The sequence below is a fragment of the Amblyomma americanum genome, chromosome 1 (assembly GCF_052857255.1).
Source record: "Amblyomma americanum isolate KBUSLIRL-KWMA chromosome 1, ASM5285725v1, whole genome shotgun sequence".
Taxonomy (NCBI): Eukaryota; Metazoa; Arthropoda; class Arachnida; order Ixodida; family Ixodidae; genus Amblyomma; species Amblyomma americanum.
Genome location: NC_135497.1, coordinates 193,089,376 through 193,109,670, shown reverse-complemented (window position 1 = coordinate 193,109,670; position 20,295 = coordinate 193,089,376). Strand labels below are relative to the sequence as shown.

The window sequence follows — 20,295 nt, the reverse complement described above, 5'->3', positions numbered from 1 at the left end:
GCAAAGAAGCATTGTCGTCTCCATCAGGAGCTTTCAGTTTCGAAAGAAGTTGTAAAGTGATCTCTGTCACCACTTCCTCAAGTTTTCCTTTAAGTAACAATTCTAATTCTTCAACTCTTTTTGCGAGTTCGACATTCGTCGGCATTGCAAACGGGTTTGATGAGCAATAAAAAGTACAACAGCCTGGGGGCCCATTTAGTGAGGGTTAATGGCAAGCTACAATAAAGTGCTAGTTCAATACTTGTGACAGCTTAGAGTTGCGATACTTTTCCAAACGATTGATAATAAAAATTTAGTTGACAATAGCATCACATCCCTTCCCCTCTCTCTGGCACAAAAAAAAAGATTTTTAAATATACTGAGAAGTATTTTAAGAGCAAAAATAAGGAACTTGAAACCAATACTCGGTTCACCCAAACTGCAACATCACGACAGACCAAAATATGATGTCATGGATACTGTCACAAAACTTGTCGTGTGCGTTAATTGGCTAAAGTGGCAACTAAGTGACAGCTTGGATCATTTGTCTGAAATGACAAAAAGCGAGCTCGAGACTGTGTCCTTCAGCAAACACAGAGCAAACATTGACCAGCATGCAAACTGCGACGCCGCTAACGCAAGGCTGCTTATAGAAATCGCCCCAATTGCAGACATGAAATGGGAAATTTCTAAATTCATTTCTGCTGCAACAAAATGCCACCCGGCTGCAAAATTTGGCACAAAAGGTCAGAAGACTGCGGAGAACATACCGTGAAAGTTTCAGTGTAATCCATGAAGGCAGAAAAAATGCCAGAGTTGCCTTTTATGGAAGATAGCTTGCTGTGCGACAGCCACTTCACAAACCTCTGCAGTGGGTCCAGATTTGAATAATTCCAGAAAAACTTTTCTGTGCTGTAGTACCTGCGCTTGTTTGAAAGCTCAAAGTGCAAGAGATGCACAGCTTTAAAAAAAATTCTCCGCGAACACTGCCTATGAGAGCTTCAAGTGCTTACATCAGTGTGCTCAGTAACTGTGGAGAAGACCAAATCCGACGGATGTTTCTTCCCTTCTAAGACACAAGCAGCGCCATCTACCTCATAGATTTTGCACTACTATTGCGATATACAGCCACCTTCACTATATCCGGTATATTTCCTCGTTATATCAGTTAATAAGTTTTATAAACATGGGCATCACAACACGACGAATTGTTTGACACCACCTGGAACCATCTGCGACAAATGATTATGCCGTAATGGCCGTCCCAAGGTCCCCAGAATGCACGGTTTGGGGCGGAAAGATCTTCGTTGCGAATCCCACACATAGTTTGGAGTTCATCTCAATTAGCAATTTTATCCTCAGAAACATGCCAAGTCATTTGGCACCACTTTGAACATTCTGCGTCAAACGGGTGGCCCCCAAATTTTATGCAAATGGTGGTTCCGGGGAGGATCCCACTTTGATGGCCGCTATACTGGCACATATATAACGGATCGAAAGTATAGGTATTGAGGCGCTACGCGCCCACTGTTGCCATGTGATGTAGTGCAGTCACGTGGTTACTGTTTTGGTCAATTCGACCTCCATTGCAGACAGACGCGTCCTTGACAAATGTAAGTAATAAGAGCTAACGCTCTTAAAAGATAGAGCCAATGATGAAGGCCAACAATAAGGGGCTTGTCCAAGCATCCACAATTGCATAACAGGCTAAAAGTAAACAAACATATGGTGTGTGGTGCACTTCGATTTATTGATGGAAGCACAATCTAGAGGTGGAGAGTGTATTCTTTATTGGCTGAATTACAGCGTCATAAACATGCTCTAAATGCTCATTGACCCGCCATAGTGCAGCACATAGTAATGGTTTGTGTTTAAATATGCAAGGCAGGGTTCCTAAAATGCCGCAATTAATGCACCTTCAAAATGCCAGCTCACCCACGAGTATTTCTGGACTCATTCATAATCTGCCACACATGCCCACAAAACTCAGCTCTTGTAAAAATTACACCTTCTTTTCGTATTTTCAAGGAGTATTCATTGCAACATCTATTTGACTAGAACACACTTTTCAGAAAACAGACAAAAGTAAACAAACTTAGGCATTGAATAAAGCATTGTATTCATACTAATAACAAAAGCATACAGAGTATAACAGAGTAAAGAATAGGACTAGTCTTCGCTACTAAAAAAAGTATTTCATCCAAGCATTAATTTTATTAATGAGTCTTTGCACGACAAACCAACTGTGTTAGCTATGAGGCATGCTGCAGTGCAGGGCTCTGGATTCATTTTGACCAGCTGGGGTTCTTCAATGTGCACTACAATCTCGGTGCATAAGCATTTTTGCATTCCTCTTTATTCCTTTCTTCTTTCACTCCCTCCTTTATCCCTTTCCTTACGGTGCTGTTCAGGTGTCCGCCGAGATGGGAGACAGACACTGTGCCATTTCCTTTCCCGAACCACCAATTTTCAAGTTCACCTCCGCCAAAATGCAACCATTGCACCTAGGATCAAATTAGCGAACTCGTGCTCAGTAGTCGAACATCATAACCTCTGAGCAACTGTGGCAAGTATTTCACCAAAACTAGTAAAGCAGTGCAAAATGTAGACAGCAAAACAGGTGCAGGCACACTGCTAAAGTATGCGTCCTGACACATTGCCCGTGGCACTAGCAAACAATGCAAACTCTTTGGCTTATGTATCAGCATGAAAGTTTAAATGCCACGGTGGCATATACACAGAACAAATCAAAAGCAGTGCAGTGTATTCTTAACACCACTGAATGGAAACTTTCACTCTAAAAAACAGGTTCTGAAAGCAACTTAAGCTCTCATGCGTTGCCTTACATTGTTACTAACTTGGCAGTGAAATATTTAAGTAACATGACTATGGAAAGGAAGAGCAACATAAGAATGGCTGGAATGTAACTAAATACTTAGAAAATTAATTTTTTTCTGCAGTAAACGACCACAGCTTTATAACACACAGATTAACTATAGATATTACTAGTTTACAAAAAACACAGGCATCGGTTGCAGTAAACAACCACGGCTATAGAAAGCACAGACTAACTATAGATATTTCTAGTTTACAACAAAATACAGGCACAGGACATGAATGTTAAAAATGGCTCTTGGAAGCCATTTACATGCATAGAGTGGCTAATGTGAAATGTGATAAACACTAGGTATCAAAAACTGAACTGAAGGGCAATTGACAGAAAAATGGAAAAATGTCCACAGTTGACCCCTCCCTCATCATCGATACAACGCCATTTGATTGACGATTTCCTCCATTGAAGTGCTGCCAAACTTGTCACTGTGTTCTGCCATGAGTCGATAAATTTCTTCTAACTGCTTCTGCTGAGCCCTAGAAAGGCAGAAAAAAAAACAAAAAAAGGAAAAGAGGAAGGTTTCATATGCGCAATGTTAACCGTAAAGCGGAAGTATAAGAAGTTGGACAATTTGGTTATCGTTCGTATACTGGGCAAACAGTGCCAAAAATGACAGGGAAGACGAAGTCCAGTGTACTTCTTTGTCTTGTCTACCGCTTTTTGACCTGTCTGCCCAGTATGACCACAAAATTCAACATGCACTTGCATTTCCAATCGCTGCAGCAAGCTCTCCAACTGCAGGGTGCATGCCTAGGCCGAGATAAAATTCACTTTAGTGATTCAAGTAATGTGCGAGTTTTCAAAAAGTGCACAGCTGTCAGTAAGAGCAGTGGCCAGCTGCCCTGAGAGATTGAAGAGCCAGTGGGGATGATCGACAGCACAGGTAATACATGCGTCAAAGTCTTTAATCACTTTCTTTTACAAACAGCTGCAATACGCTCCCAACACTTGCGTGATACCTTGCCATGCCATGTCTATATATTATGCTTTGTTGTTAATAAACAGTTGGAAGTTAGTGCCCATGAGTCCTCTGCCTTTCTCGTGTCTTTGTCTTGTGTTGCACTATGATTCTGAAAAAAATTATTGAGAAGTTCATCACAGCTTCTCAAATATTTAACCCTCTGTAGGACAGTGGGAAGTGCCAGCAAACTGACAACACTGCACCAACATACCATATTTTTGGGTGTTGAATACTACTGAAGTATCAAACCATTCATTCAGTGTGTTTTTATCTTTCCATAATAGGTCTCCTTCGTGTTCTGTGTAATTTTACAAGCACGATGTACAGCTCAACGAGGCCCATTACGGCGGGAAAAATAAAATTAGAAAAATTGTTGAGTTTTTGAGCCTTATCTATCGATAAGCTGCCTCATAATACTTCTTAAGCAATTTTCAATTCTAATACAAGTTTTCTTATATGTCGATCAGACTAAGGTACAGATACGTACCACATCTGAGATCTTTTTATGAGGTCACTGGTACAAATGCATGCCCTTTTTTTTCTAAAAAACCAGCGGTAAATTTCTAGAGTCATTTTGAGTTCAATTTTACTACCAGTATGCATGTGAGACATGCATTTAACTCATGCCTTATAAAGGGTTACAGCATCTTAGTCCTAGTCACAAATCAGGCTCTACTTAATAGTGCCTTAGCAAGGATTGCAACCTGGTGCTCAGACTGGCAGATGTCAATAAACACAAAAAAATCTGTTGCGATGACCGTAACATGCAAAAGGCAGCCATTAAATTTCTCATATTCCATAGGCAGCAGCACTCTCGCAGTGGTAAACAACTATAAATACCTAGGCATAATCATAACATCGGATCTAAAGTGGAATGAACATATATCGGATATTGTGAAGAGGGCCATGCGGAAATTAGGTTATTTAAGAAGAACTCTGCGACAATGTACAAACAAAGTTAAACTAATAGCATATAAAACCTTAGTTCGACCAGTTCTAGAATATGGATCAATTGTTTGGGACCCGCACACTCGTGGCAACATAGACAAGCTCGAATCTGTACAAAAGAAAGCAGCTAGGTTTATATACCGATCATATAGCTGGCGTACTTCCGCGAGTACTCTAGTAAAAAAGGCAGGTTTAGACAATTTACAAAAACGGCGTCAGTATGATCGATTAAAATACATGCACTTGCTGTTTCATGATAAACTAGGTATGAGAAAACACGATTACATAGAGCCTGTACACCGACGAACCACCCGATCGCATCATAGCAAAAAACTTAAAGATTATTCCTGCCACACTCAAACCTTCGCTAACTCTTTTTTTCCGAAAACTGTCCGTGAGTGGAACCGGCTTCCGGCCAGCATTGTAGAATGCCCTACTACTGAAGCATTTATGAATGCTGTCAGAATGCGGTCAGATAGTAATTTATGATTACGGAGTGTTCTTGAGATTTTTTTTTTGGGGGGTTTCTGCACGCAACTTTCCTTCTATTTTTGCTTGTGAGTGCATCTCATTTGTTGAAGGCAGCGTGTTGTGCCTTGATTCGTTTTGCGCATGTCACTTATGTTTTTTTTTCTTCTCCCGCTCCTGCTTACAGCCTCACCTAGAGGCTAGCAGTACTGTGTAAATAAATAATAAATAAAATACAATTTCATGCATCCTAATCCTTCATAATGAAGGTACAATCACACAGATGTCTTGCCAATAGTCGGTCTCACGGGCCAGAATAAGCTATGCAATCTATGAAAGATGTGATCCATAAGGTAATTCCAAATTTAACCAACATTCTAAAAATAAAAGCAATGCCAAGATAGACTTATCTTTGGTTTTAGCACTTGAAATGATGAAAACTGCAAAAAGTATCAAGAAACACTGCAATTTACTTACGACAAATAAATGTCTGACAACAGCTTTTTTTAATCTGTCTGCATCAACAAAAATAGAGTTAGGTCAGTCTTAGGGGCAAGCAACACTTATGTTAATACGTTTCGTTGTGTTTTGTTATGTAATCATGTTACTTATGTTAACATTTGCAGATACAAGCAGTTCATACAGCCTGACCCCTACCTGACCCCTGATACCTGATTTAATATCTGCTGCGGGTCCTTGGACCCAAGATATTAAACTTATTTTTGGAATATAGCGGAGTGCTTGGCTTGAGGCACTCTGGCACGGGTCGGCCCAGTATTGCACTAACTCCGGGATCGGCACGGGGCATTAGCGCGCGCCTTCTCTATCTTTGGTCTCCTATCCTTTAACTCTCCTACTTTCAGCATGCGGTAGCGAGCGTGGCTCGGCTTGAGCCAGTAGGCAGGCCCGTGCACTTTCCTTTTCTTTCTTCCTATCAGCAACAGCAGCAGCAGCAGCAATTTTATTCAGAAAAACATGTACATTTACACTTGAAGTCATATGACCTGACAACCTGATGCAAATGTTCAGAGCACAATCATACCCACATTAACATTCGCATAGTAGAACCCTTTGAAAAATAAATAACAAAACTAAAAATGACCCCTCCCCCTTCTATCAGGGCCTTTCCAACCTGATAGGAGGAAGAGAGGGGAGGAGTCATCTTGTTTTTGTAGTTATTTTTGTTGTTTTTTTTGAGGATTTCCCCTTGTGGATATGATGTGGTTATGACTGTGCTCTCAACATTTGCACTGGGTTGTTGGATCACATGACGGATCACATGCATTTTTCTGAATAAAATTGTTAGTTGCAAGTTGGCGCTTTTTTGTTTGTCCTTTTTCTTCCTCAATTATCCATCCTCGCGCTGTTTCACCTAAAATGAACTTGTAGCAACTAGCCTGACTGTCTATCTTACTACAAATATGCCAGCTAACACGCATCCACATTTCCTAGTTTGAGAAATTACTACTCGCTGCTGTGTTCAAAGGTAACGTTATTTGGGACTGTTGTTTGCAACTTGGCACTCCTTGTTTTTCAACTTTGTGTTTGGAATTTTGAGAGTGATGCTCTGAATTCATAAAATTTACAGGTTTTAGAAAGTTATATATTTTTCAGGCAAAAACAAATAATGAAAACCTCTTGGAACTTTTATTGCTCAACTCCCTTGATATTCACTAAAAAGTGACAAATTGTAATTTTGACCTATTTAAGTATGAATTTGGAGAATAAACATGTGCTTACTCTAAAACTGCAGAAGTTATACTGAGCGTCACAAGATGACTTCAATGGCTGCTGAACTAATAATGATACAAGGGGAACTTCTGTCAAGAAGACTCCATTAATGTGGACTGTATTTATTGATCACAAAGCTGGTGTTGCAAATACATGAATGCATCATGAAGCACAGCTTCCAGTCACTTTCTGGCTCTTCACATTGCTACATACAAGGTGCTGATCAGTGTATTCGGTACTAACCAATTCCTGCACACTACAGGCTCACTGGAAATAGAACTGGCACAGATGCTAAATTAGGCACATCTAGCTGCACATTGCAAATCACAGCTGTAATTGTGTCCTAGTGGTTTCACTTAAAAAAACTCAAAATAAAGACAAAAACTTGCATTCCTACCTCAAATAAACATGTTCAAATAGAAAGCCTCCCAATCTCTGAACCTACTCAAAATGCCCTCATGGAAACACTGTGTGGTCTGACAGGACATGCCTTTTTGCACATTTATCACTCGGCTGTACACTCTTGCTTTGATTATGGGTGCGTAGTGTATGGGTCTGTGAGACCGCCACACCTAAAACAACTGGATGCAGTGCATAACCTGGGTTTGGATCTTAGTTGGCGCATACAGAACAAGTCCCATAAAAAAGTCCTTATATAGAGACCAATGAACCGCCTCTAACAGACAGGAGAACAATGCTTACATGTGCATAAGTACTGAAAATAAGGTCTGTGCCAAAACACCTCTGTTACCACAAAGCTGCAAAGTGCACTTTAAAAACAATGTTCAACAAATAGCCTCAATCAATAAGGATTTTGCTACCTGCTTCTAGGATAAATGCCAAGAATAGGAATACTAGATGCCCTTCCTGATATTGCCCTAAGACATTATCAACTGCTATCATAGTACAGCCCTCCCGCTATTCGCTGCAAGATCAACCTAGAGGTGGCGGCACCGTCACTCTGTTAGTGTGGATCGGGAGCCAGTGGTGCTCGCCGAAATGTATGTGGCAGTGGTTCGCTTCTAAGTCTGCGGAGGGTTTCCCGCCAAAGAAAACATGCCCTCTGCAATGGATGATTAATATACCGCTTACAATGTTCTTATTTTGCACAAAAATGCGTAGAATCGGAAAATGCTATGTGAAAGAAGCGCGGATTGTAGGAAAACAGCGGACTAGCACACAACCACTAACCAATTTTGTGATTTGTTCAAATAATTTTCTATGCGTTTGTACTGTGCCGCACCCACAGGCCTGATATTTTTATTGCGTCACACTTGCCTAGTAGCATTTGTTTTTTGTTTGCCTTTTCACCAGTGTGCGCACCATTACCTGTCTCCGCAGAAGTGATATAGTTATACAGGCATCAGACAGGCAAACTTAGCATCACGTCCAGCAAACGTATTTCACCTCAAAGTGTCACTGTGACGACACAGTGCTACACTGGAGAGAGAAGTGCCATTTGGAATGCACTTTTTTCAGCAACATACGAAGTATGCGTTCTCCCTCCTCTATTCTGTAAAGTGAAGCCGCTGCACCTGTCTTTCAAGACAGAAATTTCTTTAGGCAAACACACGATGAACTATGGGACGATACAATAGATGCTGTGCTATCATTTTCTAGGCCAATGCTCATGTCTTCGGCACTGACCTGCCTCAAAAAAGGAGACGCGGTCTGGTTCGCTAGCGTTCTTGAGTCGAGGATTAAGCTGACTACATGCAGCACTGACAGCGTATTGCCCTGCAGGTGTTTCACAGACTATCTACGCGCATCTACTCTGACCAGATGATGTAGGCACTGCTCTGAACTATTCCTCCAAAAAAAGATCACGCCGGCATAGTAGAGAAATTTTCGTTGCACAGGAATGCTGACTGTTCATGTGCACAGTATACAGAGTGTTTCAGCCGAGTGGAGTGAGTTCGCTGTACTCACTCACTACGAAGTGAGTACTTTTGCAGCCAATTTCAGTGAAGTTAATTATGTGACGCTGAGCAAATGACTAAACGCGAGTATCACTCGTTGAAAATAACACTAAATTTTGACATGTGACAGGAGCACTACACTTTCCAAAATTCAGGAGTTCTGCAATTAATTCTTATTACGATGAAGTGCAAGCTACAAATTAGTCGCTGCAAAGAAACTGCAAAAAACTGCTAATCAGTGTGGTTATAACCCTGCAAAACTCCACTCTTATGCAAAACATAATTTTGGAATATTTGCATAACAGATACTGGAAATAGAACTTTGCACGTTAACTCACTGTTCCAAAACAAATGGACTGTCTCTGTATTCATGCGACTACCAATATCTGATACTACTCACCAAGTAAACACTGCCATGCAAGGAGGAAGCCAGATAAATAAGCGTGTATGATATTCAATGATATTATATTCCGCCCCATGCACTGATGTGTCACATATATGACATTCATATTCTTCTCTTAATTTTTCATGTCTGAAACAATGGACTTAAGCAGTAGAGAGCACTAGCACTTAGCCCAATAGCAACCTTATTAGGCTCACAATGGCCTACAATCATTTAGTTTGACCATTTAATATTTGGAGTGACAGTTAATGCTGCGCATTATGTGAATCGTCAGATGTCTTCGCAGTTCTCTTGGGCAAAATTTTCTCACTGCTGTGTTGTGATGAATGTGCAGTAGCCTTCAAGTTTAACAGCAAGAAATATAAACGCCTTATATGTACTATCAGTATAAACGCCTTATATGTACTATCAGCAACAAATGAAACACGAGAACTGAAATGCCAACACAAAAACACAAACATATTAGTTCCCAGAGAGGAAATACAAGCAATGTTGATTAACACTTCTAAAGGACAACCTTCATGCCTTCCAACTGAAATTACCCTGCTTATACATATGAAGCTTGCTACAGCTAAGGTCTTCTCATTTTGCTGTCTGTGTTTCAGTGGTTTTGTTTGTGTTTTATTTGTTGCTAGCAGTGCCTTTCAAAATCGATTAACACAGCGAGAAGAAAATATTCAAACAACTTGATCATGCATATAGATCGGTATTGGTTTATTGGTTTATGGGGGCTTAACATTCCAAAACGACTCAGGCTATGAGGGACGCCGTAGTGAAGGGCTCCAGAAATTTTGACAACCTGGGGTTCTTAACGTGCACTGACACTGCACAGTACACGGGCCTCTAGAATTTCGCGTCTAACGAAATTAAACCGCCGCGGCCGGGAGATCATGCATATAGAGTCTATAAAATGGCCCATTCAAAATTGTATTAGGAATGCAGTGAAAAAAATAGGAACATACTGAAACCGTGAAACAAACAAGTCACCAGGAATGAGTGCCATATGCACGCACATAAACACCACTGGCTAGCAGGTCACGTGCACACGAATCCATACTAAGGAGGGTTTGCCGCAGCGCCACAAGGTGGTGACTATGCTTGATATCACGGCCAATATGCGACTTCACATTAAAGGGGCTCTGAAATGGGCTCTAATAAAATTGCGGTATGCCTGGGACTTAAAGGATGCCGCTTCACGAATATTGTTGAGCAACAATTATTTTAATGCGCCTTGTTGAACCCCAAGTTGTCTGTAGTCAAAATTTGAATTTTAGCATCTTTGTGCCTTTCCCTCTCGTCACTTTTTGCCCGCTGGAATGTTGGCGCTGACCTGCCAGTCCCACCTCCGGGGGCGGAGCTTCCTGACCTGCTGGAGCTACGCGGCTTACTGGCTGCGGCCATGGTAGCTGCCTGACGCCTGAAAGAATTTAACCAGTAGCCATCTCTGAACTGGTACACGCAGGAGCAAGCGACAGAGGAGAGTGCAAGCATGAAAGTCACCGGAGAGAGCTCGCCAACTTTCGTGCGTGATTGTGGGCTCTCTCCTACGTGTACAGAAGTGTATTATTTGGCTCGGGCATGCATGACAACACAATGCAGCGATTGAGCGAGTTGATGTGCTCTCTTCGGAAGGTGCTTCAGAGCTCCTTTAACATACTTTCATAAAAACTAAACACTACACAAACACATATCAGAAGAATACGTCGCACTACAAGAAAAATACATGAACTAGACATAATTTAACCAGAAGGCTCAAAAACAGCAAATTATGTCGGAAGTGCTGTAGTGCAAGATAACTACGAAAAAATAAGACCGCAAAGAATGCATCCATTTTTATCACTGAATGTTGTTGTCTGTATAGATATAAGCAAAAACAACAAACCAGAACATCGACACCGGCATAATCTACACCGATTCTCTGAGCCTACTACAAGTGCTACATTTCAGAAATGCATTTGAACCCTCAGTAGGAAGCATCATGCATAACATAGAAAAAGTTAAAACGCAAGGACATATGATAAGAGTCTGCTTGGTCTGAAGTCACGTTGGGTGAGAGAAGTGGAAAAGAGAGAGCCAACGTCTGTGCTGCGCGAGCTCGGAAGAAGAAAGTAAAGAAAGTAGATATTCCCTACAGAGATTGTGTGAAGTCGGTACAGTGTAAGCTGAGAGATGAATGACAGACTAAATGGAACAATGAAGCAAATAATAAACTATACCTGGTAAAACCCATCACAGGAAAATGAAAGTTATGCATACACCAAGAGCATTCCACTGAAGTTATAAAATGTCACCTTCACATTGGGCACACTCACCTTATACACAGCTTTGTTCTAACAAAAAAACAAGATCAACCAACATGCGAGCTATATGATGAAGCGATCGCCACAAACAACATTTTATATTCATGCACAGGACTCAACCAAAGAAGGCAGCATTTTACGCAATTTTATAAGCAAGACATCCCTTTCCACCCCAGCTTGTTCCTAGGAGACAGTTCACTTGTTGAAATTTCCTGTGTTTTTAGTTTCCTAAAAGAAGCAAAGGTCCTGAACAAGTTAATATCTTAAAAACTTTTTATTTCTTACTCACTAAACACACACATTAAATGTTCATTGGGTGCATAATAGCCTTAGTTGCTTATGTGGCATCAAACACAACACAGCATCACTTCCCAAGGATTGAGGTGGAAAACCTATTCATATAAATTCATATCAGCAATTGCAAAGGTCCAAGGAAGTTTTTAATTATCAAATAAATGACTAGAAAGATTGTTCCATTGCACCTGCAAAGCTGTCCATACATTTACCTAGTTTTCATATTACAAATGGTGCATTTACAACTACAGCCTCATTCTTTGCTCACTTTTGGACAAACTTCTTCGCAGTATGTTTCTCTCAACATACTACAGCACCATAGCACATGATAGCAGTAACGCTGCCAAAACAAAGATGCAATACGTGGTTTCCCTTCAGTGTAAAGCCAAGGGTATAGAAAAGTTGGTACATGACACAGAAATAAAAATAGTGCTGCGGGCAGTTGAAGTAAATCAAGAGTGTTTTTTATGCCGCACTAAAAACTAATCAGAATTATTTTGTCAACCTTTAAACCATGCAAGAATTACACAGGAACCAAACTGGATAGTTGCAGGGTAGCAAAAGAAACAGTAAATGATCCAATTTCTACAAAGGTATCCTTATTTCAAACACTTTTTTCTGCACTCTTTAAGAAAGTGCATGAAGCCCCAGAGGAACACAAGACTGTGGCTCCAGGCACGCTGGTAGCGACTGTAGCAGAAGAAACTTGGGCACGAAATGTTAATGGCTAGTAGAGGAGTACTACCGGGTGTGAGATATTCAAAACAGGAACTTCTGCAGGGACAAATTGGATTCCATTTGCGATATCCACTGTGCAGAGCACGCTTTCCAAACTAAGTTTGACACTTGGCTTCCTAGTTAACTTTTCGTGTATTCAATCTCAAGGTTAGGTAATAAATTTATTTTAACTGCCCAGAAAAATTACTGTCACTAAAATCATTCCTGCCAACTAGTGGCAAGTGCCAAAAATGCTGCTTTAGCTCATACCTGCAGTGTGCATCAATTTTTGAAATCCCTCACTAATGTTAAATGGGACACCTCATGTATGAGTTGTCACTGAAAATAAGGTAACCGGACTACCCAACAGCGCATCTGTAAAATGGACAAAGAGCAACAACTAAGTCTAGGCCATGTAGTCTAGGGTTCGACAGCATACCGTCTGGTCAGGAATCATGGCTTGATGAGATTCACTGGTCACTGACCAAGGTCAAACACAAATAATGACGTTAAGCCACGAAATGAAGACCATGGAATATGACCTGAAAAGAAACGGCTACCCACTTTCCTTCATTCGGAACACGCAAAGAGTGGCTCCATCGAAAAGCCTACTGCCAGGCAAGACGAAAGTGCTAACGCACCGAAACCGAAACGAGCCCCTATCCCGTATGTATCAGGGATCAGCGAGGCGCTGGCGCGGTTGTTCCGCAAGCACGGCATCCATGTTGCACACGTCCCATAAAGCAAGATAAGAAATGAGCTTGTAAACGTGAAAGACCAGCTCCCTCGTCTCGTGCCAAGTTTCCCTGCGTGGTTTACGAAACTGCCTGTGCCGACTGTTCACCAGTTTACACAGGCGAAACGAAAGATTTCACGAGACGCCTGAAAGAGCGTCAGTACGACGTACGAAAAGGAAAAGTGACAATGAGCACTATCGTGGAGCATGCGCAACAGACTGGCCAAGAAATTAACTGGGATGAAGCAGATATATTTGACAACGGAAAAGAATGTATCAGCCCGCCGAAATCTCGAGTCACTAATCATCCAGACTACGCCAAACACAATAAATAAGAATGATGGCACATTGCACCATTTACGCGAAATGTCTAAGAACAATACTAACCGCTACAAAAAGCCCGAAGTCCAGCTGGTCGCTCATTGTGAACAAGAGAGCCGTAGCGCTCCCAAAATGTCATTATTTGCGTTTGACCTTGGTCAGTGACCAGTGAATCTAAGTAAGTCTAGGCCAACTGCAGCAACATGCCTCCTGTGCATTTCCGAAAACTACCTAGTTAGACTGTGCATGAATAGGTTTTGCATCACTTATGCTATTCACATTACTTTAGGCATACTTTTATGATTTCTGTTAATATATGCAGGGCCTTAAAATATGTGGTATAAAGCTCTGCATGAAAAACAAAGCAGAAATATCAGAGCACTTGAAAACTGAACTAATCTGCAGTCTCGTATAGGATGGCATGTAGGATAACTTGTCCTTTTAGTTTCTTTAAGCTATGAGCATCCTGCAAATCATATTCATAAAATGTGACCTGAAGCAGACAGTCAAATCCAGTATCACATATTTAAAACGTCTATTTCCTACCCTTTCTTCAGGCAAAATGATTCTGTGCATCGTGCGTGCAAAAGCCTGCACCAGAAAGCTCAATGCAATTTTGATGGTCTCTCCTCCTCCACTTTTTGCAAATATGAGGCAAGGCAGCCCTACTGAAACAACCTTTGCCCCACTTGCACTGCACTTCAGAGAATACCACTTCAAACATAACCAAGGCAAAAACTAAAGCCATCAGGGATCTTAAGAGACGCTTTTCTGCTTTTTATTCTTTTAGCTCTAGACTAATGCATGAAATGTGCACTTGCACTGCACTGCCTTCCGAGTGAAATTAACTGAAGCAAATGCATGTATTTGCAAGCAAATCTTGTACCTGATACTAACAAACATATTTTGTCACTGGATTAACTTAAAAATAATCTGTCCACTCACTCTCTTTCCATTGTCTTTTGCTCTTCTGTCATAGCAGCCTCAATTAATGATTCAGCTGCTTTTGCCGCCTGTGGTTTCGCAGGTATTCGCTCATTCTCCTCATCAGACAATTCATCAACACAGGAACCCTGCAAGACAAGAGCATGAATTGAATTATTTGCACTTGCCTAGAGCCATGGGTACGTTACATCCTTATTGGATCTTATATGCCAGTAAAAAGGATACTCATCTGAACAAACTGCAAATCTCTTCACCCTCCTCTGGGATGAAGACATCAGAGTGACACCTGTATCCCACCCCAACCTGTGCTCACTCAGTGGCCTTACCTGGATCACACCCTCAATGGCCAGCAGATTTATGCATTTTTCAATTGTGACATACTATGACAATGATGCTACACTGACAAAATGAACCCCAGTGAAAGTATTCCAGGCAGCTTTTGCTGTCAAATATAGGTGGCATATACGAGAACTTAAGAGCAGACGGAAACACATCCAATGAAAATACACAAAGTGAGTGTCTAAACATGCATATATTTAACTCGTTACCAAGGTAGGACTCCACTGCACATGCTCTGAAATGAAGCATATACCAGTTTTGCTGTACATGTGTGTACAGCAAAAGTCTATACATGTCCTGCTGGACATACAAATTAAATTTTGTAACCTAACCATGAAGCCACCTATAAAATTAAGTGAATTAATTTGTTTGATGCATGCAAAAGCATCTTGAAGACCTCACCTTAAAAAATACGCACAAGTGAAAAAAACATGCTCAGGAATACACTCATCTTTCACAGAACAAGGCACTCTGGACTAGTAAAGCTCCACTTGGGCGAATTTATTACGTCTCAGAGCAATCGAGGCTTGCTAAGTCTATCACATGCCTGACTAACTACAACACCGGGGGTAAGCACATATGAACCCACACAAAACCAAGCAACCTTACATACACGAATGTGAAACAAAATTAAGTAACAGCATACAATTTTACACTATGCACCCTTCTGAAGTCACATGTATCTTTTTCTATTGAGAAATTGAGATGCAATGACACGCTGTAGAATTGATTTAAAGAAAGAGCAACGCGATTAACCACCCAGACCATTCCGGAAATGCATGCATATTCAAGTCATGAAGCTTTAACTAGGATAGACAGGTTACTCCAAGCCAAGAAATCATAAATATGTCAAAGTCAGCTGCCTTTTGTTCTTTGACATAAGTATAATGCATTAGCATTGAAAGTTACCTTTACATAAAAAACAGCTTCTACACAAATAATGCCGTGAAAAACCACACATGCAAAATGCGTTTGTGGACACAGCACACTTTACATACAGTGCATTAGCTGCATTCAAGTGCACTCACAAACTTCCAAGAGATGCATAGAAAACTTAAATTAGCTAATGAGGAACTCATAATGCATGACTTGTCGCAAATACTGTTATTCGCATCCTAGTGCCAAGTGCCATTTTCACAGTTAAATCTGCACATGCCTTGGCTATATCACTAACAAGCTGAATAAAATATTTGCTTTGTGCATAAGTCTCCTTAAACCCCACATACCCCTTTCAAACTTCATATTGAACTAAAGCCCTATCTAAAACCAAACAAGAATAGAACCAAACTACGAAGACGAGAATTGTGAAGGAAGTCAGTTCACTCCTACACCATATGCTTATAGCAAGCACATACCAAAAGTAACTGAAAAATGTAAGCAATAACCTGAAATTAGGTTGCAGTAAACTAGACTAACAAGTGTTGTTACAGAATGTGACTTGAGACAATATATTTGTAACAAACAGCTTCTGATGCTAGTTGTTTTAGCTGTTTCAGGAATAAATTTTTTGCAAGATGAATGCTGCAGTTTAATAGTTGAATCAGTGACAGGTTGACCAGGTATCCTGTTTCGGCTTGGGCAATTACTGGTTAACCACCTAAGGGTTCATGACCACCTCAGCTCAACACAAGCAATTGGCCCGTTTTCGCTTATGACAAGCTCACCTTGACATGGGTGTTTCGCTGCTTTCTAAATGGCAGCCATTTAGCGTCAAAAGTGAGCCATGCTGACCAATGGTATTTTTACATTTAAAACATACATGGCAGCACCCATTCTTTCATCCGCGTTTTTACTGAGCTTTCACACTAGATGGCAGAAGTGGTTCCTTGTGTCTTGAGGCTCACCCTGTTAGCATGAGATTTTCCTGTGCTTTCAAACAAAGAAGCCATCATCCAACAGCGTTATAGTGTGGAAGAGTGTTATGCGTTGGATGATGATAGTGCAAGTGATGAGGATGTCGAATTCAAGTTTTATTTTTAAAGTGAAGAAAAGAGTGGCAAGACTCCAAACAACAGCAAGTCTGAAGATGAAGAAAGCCTCGATGAGATAATCACCAGCTGCCGCCAATGGTGCCGCATAGGCCCAAGAATATTTTGGCGAGACCTCCACGGTTTTAATTCAAGGGTTCACAGGGATAGTGTATTTTGTGCACTGCTATTCAAAACCATCTTTCTTTCTGAAGTTCCAAGAGAGGATAGTACAGAATGGCAAATAAAACAATATTCTCTGCTGCAAAATGTTTTCATATATATTTTTGTATTTTAAACACATTATTGAAGCATTTCACGTAAAAAAAAAAAGAGGCATTTTGCACTTTTTTATAATGAACCCTTAAGGTTTTAAGGCTCACCAGCGACACTTCATATCCAGTTTTTGCAAAGACCATGTCTTGCAATGCACTATTACACCATTTTGTCTGGACTGCTTTGATGGGTTGCAAAGAATTGCAAAGAAATTAAATGAAAGTCATGAGTATCAGCAACAGTAATATGCGAGTGGCAACGCAAGAAGTAGAGACTTAGCCACATTGCACAGCTGCTATAACCTGCTAACAGTAACAATTTTGCTTGTCGCCATCGTTTTTACACCACTCCCATCTTTAACTTTGCGATGCAGCATGCTTTTCAATGAACAAAATCTGGTAGGTCACCACAGTTAGTAGTATTCTGTTCGCACAGAGAGAACAGTTATACATTACAAAGAAAAACTACCCTCTAATATGCTAGCTACCAAATATTAGCAGCAAATGTAATAAAAACATGACCAAACAAAAGTTACACAAATAAAGTAGTCACTTTCAAACAGCTGCAAAAATTGGGCATGAGATAGTCTCTGTTAAAGGTAGGCATGCCACCCCACGTGTGACTGATAGGCTCAAGGTTACAAGTGGTGAGCCCCTTGTGACACATTTAATGCACCAAATATTTCTACAAAGTGTGTCAACATAGATCGAACACATGGTTTTCATTCGAGGTGTGGCTGACGTCACTGCAAGGGTGCAGACTTCTCACAGCCAAAGTAGTGTCCAAAACATCCTTTCTTCGGTAATTTCACACCATTTTCAGATTCACTACTTCATTGTGCTTGTTTACCTACTATGAGCAAGTACAGGTCGAAATACTGCTTTACACTTTCCTTCTAAAACATCGGAAGAGCATGAGAAAAATGGTAAGCTGTAGGCATATTTTCTCTGAACCAACTGCACAAGTTTTTAACTGAACAGCACCTGTGTGCAGAGCTATATCTATGAGGGCAAACTGTCCAGAGCTTATTTTTGTGCGACAGTTGCACTGTATGCATCACCAAATGTTCACAATGCTCTATCTCACCGGGCAATAATTTTGCACACAACAATTCTGTTGCAAAACGTTTCACATGCAAGCGGAATCTGCGATCACAGCACATGTTTATTTACTTCCAGATGCAGTCAAACGCAAACATTCTATCAAAGCACACTAGCAAATGGCACAAATGAAAGCCTGCATGCCCGGTTATAGCGCAAAAAGCACAAAGTGTTACTGCACAAATGATCACATGTGCTCGGTTGGAACATGCTTAACATTTATGGCTTGATGACACATGGAAGCAAAGGCCCCCATTTGCATGGAAATAGCCAACAGTAATTTTGCACTTCGCACGCTGCAACCAAACGACGTGCTGTAAACAGTACAACTGCGGCACATGATGCATGTCATGCGCGAATGCTCACGCACTTGAGAAACGGTCATTCACAGCCAATAACCTCGTTCTGGGCAGTGGAAAAACACTTGTGAATCAAAGATATAACTGCAATCAGGGACAGCTCTCTGTGGCTATGCAGAGGAAGCTACGAGGGCGAGCTGCGCCAGGCTTTCACAAGCGCGCTCTTATCACGCGCTCACGAAGCGGAGAGAGGCGTTTACGCTGCCGGCGCGCGCTAGTAGCTTCCATTGCATAGCCACTGAAAGCTGTCCCCGAGTATATCGCCGTAGGTGATGACCCACTGGAGCGCGAGGACCGAACTGAGTCGTCCGGACCGCCAAGCAAGAAACAAGTGCTCAGGACACACCCCAGAAGCGACCGTGCTCCAAACGCGTGCACACTTTGGAGCACGGCTGCGTGCGTGCCACCAGTCGTGAGAACCACCGACGACGTACGTCGAAAGTACGCGTAAACTATTTTACGAGGTACTAGTACACCTAACGTGCTTTTAATCATACAGAGAAACACGCTGATCGACCTGTCCGATGTACTCGGGACAATGTACCGGTTCTGTTCGACGTACGGCCTTCGTCAAAAGTTTTAAGCCCGCGGCGTTTTGCTTCTTGGACACGCCGTGTGGCTCGTTATGCGTCCCCATAGTTCCAAACCTACTGCAGGTAAGAGGAACACTGGTCCTCACCCTCCGAAGGTTATACTTTATGGATCCTACAAGAGCCTCACTACCCGGCTTAGATGCAAACCCTCTTACGCTCTAACATTTGACAAATGCTATCACCTTTAGACAGAGCCATACTTAGCACCTGAGGTGGCCAACCCTTTCCTCTTTTCAGTTTTAGAACCAGCAGAAGTAGTACCGCGTGTATACCTTAGGATCCAACCTGTGTTTACCAGGAATTATGGCACAGGTACTACATTGTTACCAAACCCGCAACACCTTGACATACTTCGCTCCATTTGAAATACAGTAGGGGGGGACAGTCCCAGTTTACAGCACCCTCCTATTACTAAAATACTCAAGTACAATTTCATACATTATCAACCGTAAACAAAACCGCGCCAACAGCCGATAACCGTTGCCGTTAGACAAGTAGCGATTTTTGTCGTAACCACTTACAACAGCATTAGGCTCCAGACGCGTTTCGTTTTTCCCTAATAGAAAGCCGTACTTCGATGTTCTGTAAGCAAACACTGCGGTAAATACTAATGCGAGAGCTGAAGTGACGACAGAAATCAAGAAAACTGGGCTCAAACTGCTCCACACTTCGTCCATAACGAAACCAACCCATTACTCATAGAGGCAGCACATGCCATCATGGTTGCCATGGTTTCCGCGGCACTTATTTCAGTGGTGTCTGTGCTCATAAATTCCGTAAAATTATTGATTGCAACGTTTATTTAGATTATGCGGGCGTGTTATTGATGAATTATAACAGCACAGCGTAACTTTTAAAGAGATGTTTCGATGATTTGGCTCTTTAACCACTGATATCCACTAGGTGGCTGGATGCCGCATTCCCGCTTTCTGAAGTGGGCGCAAGTGAAGCCACCGGAAGTTGGGCGGCATGTCCCGGAAGTGCTGGGCCTCTTGTACATTTCAATGCAAAAAGTCGCGTCTTTCACGCCTTCGTTCTCAGTTCTT

At 41.5% G+C, this 20,295-nt stretch overlaps 1 protein-coding gene across 3 annotated transcripts; it reads right to left on the bottom strand.

The window, feature by feature from the left end:
• Positions 1–1,707: 1,707 nt before the first annotated feature.
• LOC144114419 (uncharacterized) lies at positions 1,708–19,982 on the bottom strand. 3 transcript variants are annotated; one of them, XM_077648149.1, is made up of 4 exons: positions 19,771–19,982; positions 14,616–14,743; positions 10,633–10,719; positions 1,708–3,348 (listed from the first exon to the last, which is right to left on the bottom strand). In XM_077648149.1, the coding sequence occupies exons 1-4, from the start codon at positions 19,924–19,926 to the stop codon at positions 3,237–3,239; spliced, it is 483 nt and encodes a 160-aa protein (XP_077504275.1). In that variant the 5' UTR covers positions 19,927–19,982; the 3' UTR covers positions 1,708–3,236. The 3 variants fall into 3 exon arrangements, with proteins under 3 accessions (XP_077504275.1, XP_077504277.1, XP_077504276.1); XM_077648151.1 differs by lacking the exon at positions 19,771–19,982 and adding an exon at positions 18,668–19,741; XM_077648150.1 differs by lacking the exon at positions 10,633–10,719 and having other exon boundaries at positions 19,771–19,977.
• Between the last annotated feature and the right edge of the window lie 313 nt (positions 19,983–20,295).